Source organism: Chanos chanos, chromosome 7 (assembly GCF_902362185.1).
Source record: "Chanos chanos chromosome 7, fChaCha1.1, whole genome shotgun sequence".
NCBI classification, from domain to species: Eukaryota; Metazoa; Chordata; class Actinopteri; order Gonorynchiformes; family Chanidae; genus Chanos; species Chanos chanos.
Window position 1 is genome coordinate 49,120,476 of NC_044501.1, and position 9,674 is coordinate 49,130,149.

General features: G+C 40.4%; 1 protein-coding gene across 1 annotated transcript in view; it reads left to right on the top strand.

Annotated features, from left to right (window-relative positions):
- The window catches only part of LOC115816513 (solute carrier family 24 member 2), a 48,343-nt gene extending 40,114 nt beyond the window's left edge, over window positions 1-8,229 (top strand). The window contains exons 8-11 of the mRNA XM_030779466.1: window positions 3,125-3,259; window positions 3,467-3,556; window positions 7,459-7,625; window positions 7,980-8,229. Of these exons, the coding sequence (XP_030635326.1) occupies window positions 3,125-3,259; window positions 3,467-3,556; window positions 7,459-7,625; window positions 7,980-8,229 (642 nt within the window). The remainder of the gene's footprint in view (window positions 1-3,124; window positions 3,260-3,466; window positions 3,557-7,458; window positions 7,626-7,979) is intronic.
- The last annotated feature ends 1,445 nt before the right edge of the window (window positions 8,230-9,674 follow it).

Here is a 9,674-nt window from a genome sequence, read left to right on the forward strand (position 1 = left end):
GATATGTGCATTTATACTTGCACATGTTTATACTGCTTTAACACTATATTTCTGCATCACCAACCTCCCTCTTGATAGAGCTACAAATGATCAATTTAAAAGGGCTGAGACTGGTCTCCGTTCACTCTGATAATACAGTTGCTGTAGCACTGCCTTGGACAGAGGAGACTGTTTTCACACTCTCAGGTGTGGCCCAGTTAATGACTCACATGTCCGGTGTAGCACAGCAGTACTGAGAGGGAGAAGGACAGATAAAAAGTCACCTTCAAAAACACAGCATGGCCTTAATAGGAGGCCATTACTACTTCATGAAGAAGACTCTCTGCATCAAGAAAGGGGAAAATCAATGTTTGTGTGTGTGTGTGTGTGTGTGTGAGTGTGTGTGTGTGTGTGTGTCTGAGGGTACTGCTAGCTGTAGATTCTGAAACAAAGTGGTTAACAGCCAACTTGGTCAATATGTGCCATATGTGTTTCAAATATATCTTAATGTCAAATGTTTCTCATTTTTAAAAGGTGCTCATAAATGAATAGTTTATGTTCTGTAAAGTCACGCTCTGTCACCTAAACAAATTGTTAGACTTATGTCTCCATGTGTGGGAAATGCCTAATCAATAGATTATTTCTACAAATGTCATTTGTGGGTTAGGGTTAGGGTTACACAGTGAAATGGCAGGTTGATGTGATGGCTCGCTCTTCTTTTCCTCTCTCAGTTCCAACAGAGGAGTGTCCTTATTGTTTTTGTTCGCAAAATCCTACTAGAACCTAAATCTAATTGGATGGAAATGAATAGGGTTCTTAAACAGGAGAAGTATATGGCTGTACCTGTCTGAGTGTAAAATGCAATAAAGGGTACCTTACTAGAAGCAGAAGAATTGAGCTGAAAAGCATACTAGACGAGGTTACCTGTTCACATGTCTTTTCTTTCGTGTAAAGAAAGCATCAAAATACCACTAACGTAGGTCAGGGGTTGAGCAGGGTTAACCTATGTGAATTTACTGCCCCTCAAAGCCCTCCTTCTAGCCTCTGCTTAGACTACAGTTAATTATCATAAAAAGACAGGCTTTTGCAAAAACAAAACAGAAAGAACTCTATTTTTGGTGTAAACTTTTCATACATAACACACGCATGCACACACACAAACATATCCCCCACATACACACACACATACACACACACAAACTCATTCTTTCTTTCTCCATGCATTTCCATATGAGCCCTTTTACATCTGTTATATTTGAGTCCACCTCCCCACACATGGCATGACTCTTCCTATGATCATTTTCCTCTGTCTGTTGTTTTAAATAACTGTAGAAATGACTGTCATTGTTAGGGAGGTGGAGATGTTGTATCCATGCTGGTTATCTGCCACCTATACACACCAGAGACACTATCTTGTTCTACATGGGCAACTCGTTCCAAACCAGCACATGTGGTAATGAGCAGCTGAGACCAGGCGTTGTCCCTGCGTAAGAACACAGCCTATTCAGACAACTCCGAATGTTTCACTGCAAAGCAAGACAAAGAGGAGGGATGATGTGAGATCCCTCAAAAATATTTTCATTCTGCATCATAGTTTGACTGAGACATGCTTGTGTTGGAGGGCTCTGTTCAGTTTGTTCCTTTCTTAAAGACAAAACAAACCGTGTAGCCAAACGGCTGTCCTCAAATATCTGCTGATTTTCTGTAGAGGACAGAGTGTTGGTCCTCCCTGTGGGGCCCTTGGTGAATGTCAGAGTTCCTCTCCAGCTCTGAGGAGCAGAGCAGGCCGTCTGGGTTACTGACTGTGTCTGAGTAAAGATCTCCCCATGGACTTCTCTCCTCCTGTTCTGAAACATCTGCTTCTTTACCGCTTGGCACGACTGCCTTAAGACAGACAGGCAAACATACACACCCTAGAATATATATATATATATATATATATATATATATATATATAGACACACACACAGACACACTAATACGTAGACACACAAATACACAGACACACTAATACATAGACACATGAATACACACACACACACACACACACACACACACACACACACAGACAGACATACTAATACACAGACACAGGCAGACAGACATACTAATGCACAGACACACTAATACACAAACACACTAATACACAGGCAGGCAGACAGAGGTATGTAAATACTCACACAGCGCGAGAATAATATTTCACCAATTTGTCACACAAACTAAATTTGCCCTATGACTAATTTTGATATCCTATCATTAAATAATTCCTCGTGGAAGTTATGGAATTCCTTATGTTGTGGAAGAGGTTACAGTCAGCAGACTGACACCTATCATTTTCTACCACTCAGACTTTCACTGCCATGCTCTCTGAGTCTACCATGCTCTTCAAGTCACCTTCTGCTGGTCAGACCCTCCCAGTAAACCCTTTCCCAGTATCACAATGCATTGTGGTCATAAATTCTGGCCTACAGTAAGTTTAAGAAGGAGCCCAAAGGGTATTTCTGTTTTTCTCTGTGATGGACGAGTTCATCTCTACATGTTCAGACAGCTCCTGACTTCCCTCAGGAGCCTGTTACACACCTCTAATTGGAAAGACAAGGAATAAGACATGCAAGTGTGTGTATGTGTGTGTGTGTGTGTTTGTTTGTTTGTATTTGTTTCATCTCTTCCATTACTTTCTTTACATTGAGAACTGATTGTAATTTTCATTAACTAATTGTGGGTTTGATAAAAAAAAACCCCAAACAAACAAACAAAATATATATAACATCTGTTCATCCTTAAAATGTTACTTTCATATAATACCATTAGAGAGAGAAAGAAAGTTCTTGTCATTTTAAGTTTTTACTATTTCTGTCATTCCTGGAAGCTGTCCAAGAGTCCTCCAGAATGCAGTGAAGGAAAAAACGTGACAATGGCTGTGTGAAATGACTGTGTAAAATGACTGTGCAAAGTGACTGTGTAATATGACTGTGTAAAATGACTGTGCAATATGACTGTGTAAAATGACTGTAAAATGACCATGTGAATGACTATAAAATGACTGTGTAAATTACTGTAAAATGACTGTGTAAAATGACTGTGTAATATGAAAGGATGTGGTAGATGTGTGACAATGAGAGCCTCAGTGCTGCTTTCTGCACAGGGTGATGATGATGATGATGAAGACCAGCCTCTCAGCCTGGCCTGGCCGGAGACCAACCGAAAGCGCTTCACATACCTCTTCATTCTGCCCATTGTTTTTCCTTTGTGGATCACTTTGCCCGATGTCCGAAAACCAGTGAGTGCATCACTGTATTGCTTTCATTCTCTGCTCTGTTGATCAGTTCATCATTTTTACCAGTCTGAGAGGAGGCATAAAAATACGTAGATGAATGTGACGATTTCAATGGGAAACGATCATTTACTGTGAGCTAAAGCGCATCTAGAAATGTACTGTTTTGTTTTAAAGTCTTAAGTCACCTGAAATCATTGTTTTGATTTTCAGACCTCCAAGAAGTATTTTCCTATTACATTCCTGGGGGCTATTTGCTGGATTGCTTGCTTCTCTTACCTCATGGTATGGTGGGCACACCAGGTAGGTTCTGGCCAACACCAGTGGGTATAATAAAAATAATAATAAATCAAAGCAAAAAAGTGCAACACTGCAGTTTGTCTCCTGAAAGGTGAGTCTGTGTGTGGTTAGACAAATGTCATCAGGATGGGGCACATCTATATATATGGTGGTGGTTCCTCCACGTTGCCTTCCAATAAGTTACTTCCAAAGCAGGGAAAAATCTTCAGCAATGCCACCTGCAGGACTCTTAACAACCATACCAGAGATAAACAAAAACAGAAACACACAACCCACACCTGAAATGTGCAGGGGGGCGTAATACCCCCATCCTTAAGAGAATAAATGGGTTTTCAGTTTTTTTCCCCCACTCACCATGTCTCTACATACAATTTATTCAAATCATATGCAGGACAAGGAATCCACCGCAACCTTCTCACTCCTACATACGTGACATATCTCCAAATTGTAGGGCTGTCAGAATATTCTCCAACACATCAGACGCGACTTGTTATTCCTCATCTGACTGAGGAACATGAGCGGGTTGTGGTCGGTATGTTATGTACCATGAGCTGGTTGTATTCGGTATGTACCACATCTGACTGAGGAACATGAGTGGGTTGTGGTCAGTATGTACCACATCTGAATGAGAACCAGACCCAAAATGAGCCTCAAAACACCGCAGGGCGAGGACAAGGTCGAGGGCTTCCTTTTCAGTGGTGGAGTATTGCCGCTGATGTTTGTTAAATATTTTGGAAACGTAGCAGACAAGATGCCCAACACCAGCTAAGTCTAATTCTAGTGGGAAAGTGGCTGCACCTGTGTTGCTTGCTTCCGCCACCAGCACAAATAGACTGGAATAGTCAGGAGCAAAGAATATAGGAATGTTAATGAGGAGGGCTTTTACTTTCTCAAAGCTGGCCTGACAATTCTCAGACCAGACAAATGGAAACTTGAGAGCTAAGGAAGTCTGTCAGATGTGAAATGCCAGCAGAGAAGTTCTTGCAAAAGTCTCTGTAATACCTCTCCATTGCCGGGAACAAGCGTAGCTCACAGTACGAGGTAGGCACAGGGAGGTGAGTAATTTCCTCTACCTTTGATTCCACAGGATGAACCTGTCCACAGCCCAACTCGCTGATTTGCTGAATGAACTCTGATCTTAAATCACTACAGAGCATGAGGTCATTGAAGCAGGCTTCACAGTTTGGCAAGTCTGCAATCACTTGATTAACCAAGCTCTAAAAGGTTGCAGGGACAATTCTAGATCCAAAAGCCATCACAAGAAATTGGAGGAAATTGCCAGTCGTTACAAATGCAGAAATCTCTTTTGAACAAGTAGACAATTAATTTTTAAGCAAATCAAACTTGCTAACAAAAACAGCACCACAATCCTCCATGCAAGACAGAGGATAACAGTTGTGTTTCGTGACTGCAATTAGTTTTCTATAATCAGGGCAAAATCGGAATATTTTGGTTTTAGTAAACAAGGTGAACTCTGTGCACTACAGCTTGGCTCTGTTACTTTCTAGCATGAAAGTTACTTCGTTTGCAACTGTTGCCAATTCTCATGGCTCAGTCGATATGCATCCTGTCTAATAGGCGGAATATCTCCAACATTGATGTCATGCTCTGTCAGGTTAGTCTGACTAGGCAAATCAGAAAACAGCATTTCTTGAGATCACATCAGATCGTTCAGAATTATTCAAAGGAGAGTTAAGAGATGTTTTTTTGCTGATTTAACATTCCCGGCACTACTTCTCTGGCGGGCACCGTAACATCAAAGGCACCAGAGTGGTGTCACTATGAAGGTCAGGCGAAGACAGTTCATGAGTTTGGAGTAGGGCTGGGTGGTATGGCCTAAAATTTATATCACAGTATAATTTGAAACACGGACAGTAACGATATATATCGTGGTATTTTCAATTTTCTTAAAATTTCAGTATAAATGCTTATGAAGGGGTAAAGCACTGGTATGGTAACTGCATGGCAGCCATTACTGTCCTCTTAACTGTATTCTTTTTGTTCTCCCTCAAGTAAGATTTCTATCTGTATATATATTTATACACACACACACACACACACACACACACACACACATATATATCGCACATACGTCTTGCCTGTGCGCCTGCGTGCAACCTCTCTCCTTCGCTCCTCCTTCTCTCTTCAGTGCGCAGCTGTTCACATGCCTACACACATGCACGCTCTCTCTCTCACACACATACACACACACGAACGCATCTTTGCTCTCACTGATTTACACTCACTCAATCTTACACTTAATACTTGCCTCATTACCATCATATTACCTTTTATGCCTTGATCATACTATTTGCTGCTGATTATTGATTGTACCATATCAGTATTAGTTTGCTAAGTAGTGTTGATTGTGTTAATAAATTAGGCATGTCCTGATCAAGTTTTTTTGCCCCCGATCTCGATCCGAGTCATTTGATTTTGAATATCTGCCGATACCAAGTTCTGATCCGATACTTTTCCTAGGTAATACAGTTGCACAGTGCACATTTCAAGTACTTTACAGTTATTAAAACCAGTTCAGTGTATATGCTTGACAACTGAATAGCAAATGCATTAAGAAAAAAATTGCCTGCGGCCAAGCTGTTCCTTAATTTTTTTAATCCTTTTTTAATTTTACAAAATAAAAAAGTAAACCTTCTTGTACAGCTCCGGTAGAGCAGTGTCTGAAGTGTAGTGTCAAGAGGGTTAAGTTGTACTGTGGGAAAATATACGTAAGTGTTAAATTTTATTCAATCTTACTATTATTCAAGTTGTCTAACTGTCAGTTGTGTTGATACTTTTTCTGAAAGCCTCTTTTTTGTATGTTAACGTTTTCAATCTTTAGCATTAGTTAAGTGACTGTATTGCTCTCTGTGGTAATTTGCCGAAATTGAATTACCAATTACCTTCTCTGTAATCTTTTTGGCCTTGTCGCTGTCTCAAGGAAATTTCTCTCTCCTTTTAAAATTATATCCTTCAGTGTGTGTTGCTTCGGAGCAGCGTTTGCCGGTGTTACCTGAGTGAACTCACTGTATTCCGCTGAGTGTTTATTTTTTAGGTGCCGTATCAAAGTGGTAGTAGCCTACTGAACGCAGCTCTGTGTTACTACCACCTCGCGAAATGCTCGCATTGCAAACATTACAAGTGGCTTTTGGACTGCTTTCGTTTCCCAATTTAAAACATATCCCCACTGCAGACATTTTAGCCGTGTCCTGCCACAAATCATGCTCTGCGTTTACGGCACCTGTATGACAGCAGATGTAAAACAAAGGATCAGGCTTAAGGTCGTGCTCCGTAAAGCTGATAACGTTCAGTTAAAAAATGTCTTAATCAGCCCCGATACCGATCTTTGAGATTGGATCGGGACATCCCTATAATAAATAGTATCTATAGGATAAACTGTTGTCCTGTCTGTTTTTGCTGTAATATTCACTGAATGCCAACCTCTGTCATCAAAGTATTCCAATTGCCTTCAACAGTGTGGTTGTTCATGAATGTTATAGATTTAGTAGTGTGATTGCGATACATTAGTACTGCGATATTTGCTAAGACTGTAGCACAGTGTTACAACTATTCTATTAATTTTAGTAGTTTCAGTTTGAAGTATTAAACACCAAAACTAATGGTTAATAATTTTATGAGACTGATTTGATTATCCTATTGTACCTGCATCTTTTGGTGCCCCCGTGTTAGGATTGGTATTGTACCAACAGGTGCCACCATCAAGTCAGCAAGTCAGCAGAAGAGGCTGTCCATAGTGCTCTGTGAGAGAGGCCATGGTGTTCGAGTAGGGATGCCTGGAGTTTCAAGATTCAGAGAGTTTTATTGTCATGTGCACAGCAAAACAAGGAAAATGGATACTGATGAAATGTTTTACCTTTTATCTTTCATGTGATTCTGCCCTTCAGGTTGGTGAAACCATCGGGATTACAGAGGAGATTATGGGTTTGACCATTTTAGCAGCAGGAACCTCCATTCCAGACCTGATCACCAGCGTTATAGTGGCCCGGAAAGGCTTAGGGGACATGGCTGTGTCCAGCTCTGTCGGCTCTAACATTTTTGACATCACCGTGGGGTGAGCTTTCACTCTGTTAGTCTCCCATTTTCCTGTCATCGTAATCATCATCATCATCATCATTATTGTCCTTCTCAGTGTCTCTGTACTGCACAAAATCCATATGCTTTATCGTTTAGCATTATCTTGATCTAGCTACTTATTTATTTTATATTCATTATATATTAATTGACAGTAACACAGTTGCTTAATTACAGAATGTGAATACTGTGTTATAATTTAGCTAGCTGTATTTTTCCAAAACGCTCTCAGTTCATTTTCTGAACACAAAGGCATTGCTTTCCACTGAAACCTACTGAGTTTATCCCAAATTCAATAGATTGCGTGTGTATGTCTGCCCCCTCTGTGTCCTAGGTTACCGTTTCCATGGCTGCTGTACTCTTTCATAAATGGCCTTCGTCCCGTGGGCGTTAGCAGCAATGGCCTGTTCTGCACCATTGTGCTGCTCTTCCTGATGCTCCTGTTCGTCATCATTTCCATTGCTGCCTGCAGGTGGAAGATGAGCAAGCTGCTGGGCTTCATCATGTTCATGCTCTATGTGGTCTTCCTGGTGGTCAGTGTTTTGCTGGAAGACAGGATCATCTTTTGCCCTGTCACCATTTGAGCCTCCAAAGCCAAATCCACAGACCTCCATCCAATCCCAACCTGACCTCCAGCCTGCCACTGGGTGGTTTAGGGATGTGTTATATATATGGCTATATACATCTTTGGAACTATAGGACTTAAAATGAATGGCAGAAACTAACCATGCTTTTTCGTTTAGGACTTAGACAGGAGATAGTTAGATGATGGAGGGGTTGAGTTGAAGATGGGGTTCTGAAAAAAAGGGAGAGGGGATGGGGCTTGGTAGACTGCATGAGGATAAGACGGTCTGGTTTTCTGGGTAACCTGCATGTTCTCCTTCAATCTGATGTTTCTAGTATACTCCTCTTAGGGCCTTCTTGCACATGTACGTTCAGCACTACAGTCTTCTGATAAAGTGAAGATAAAGACGACACTAAGACCTAGCAGGTTTTGTCAGAGTAGTTTTTGCTCTGGTATACAGCTGTTAGAAGCTTTTTGTCAAAACATATAATCAACACATTCCCAAATAGTGGGAAACTTTCATTTATAGTGAGTGTGACCTGATGAGCACTAGTTTGCTTTGAAAATGGAGGCATATACAAGATTCTCATCTTTCATGCGACAGGTGATTTCCCATGCAACTCAGTCACAGCAAGGCAGTTTGTGATGTTATAACACATTAGTTGCTCTCAGAGTGAACTGAATTTGCAACTGAAAGTCTTGCAGTAATTTCTGTCTGTGGGTGTCAAATGGCCCTGCAACAGATATGTACAGGACCAGCTTTTGGACTGATGAACTGTCCTTAAATTCATACTTGGCTGATTGAACTTTCTATTTAACTAAATCTCCCCCTACATATTGTCTCCTGACATACACGGAGTGTTTCTTTAATTGATCATAATTATGGTCCTTTGAAAATATTCTACAGTGTAACTCACCTACCTAATAAGAAAGCATGTCAAACATACAGTAGAGACAAAAATAAACTACTATATTCTACCACTACAATGACAAAAGTCCAGAACTGTATTCACTGTAATGAAAAATATAATACAAAAATAGTATTCAGAGTAGTGGTATATATAAATCACACAACCATTCATAGCCCTAGTGCATTCCTCTAGCCCTACCTCTACCTCTAGCCCTAGTGCATCCCATTCACAAATTTCCAGTTATTCAGTCTCTCAAAATGTAAACTAAGCTTCATAGTAGTTCACCCCTGAAAACATAATGTGATATTGTCAGTAACATGCTAATCAACAATGTCTCTGTGTTGAAATAGCCTCTAGATTCATTCTGTTGTCCTGCTCACATGAAAATCAGAAAAAAAAATCTATGAAATAGTATGTAGTGTATTGGGTGTTCTAAGTAGATGTATCCATCTGAAGAACTGAAATATAATGAACCTGTAGTTAAATTGATAAATACTCTTAAAATGTTATAAATTCTGCATGATGGTACATGTAGTCTGATCCTAGAGAAAAT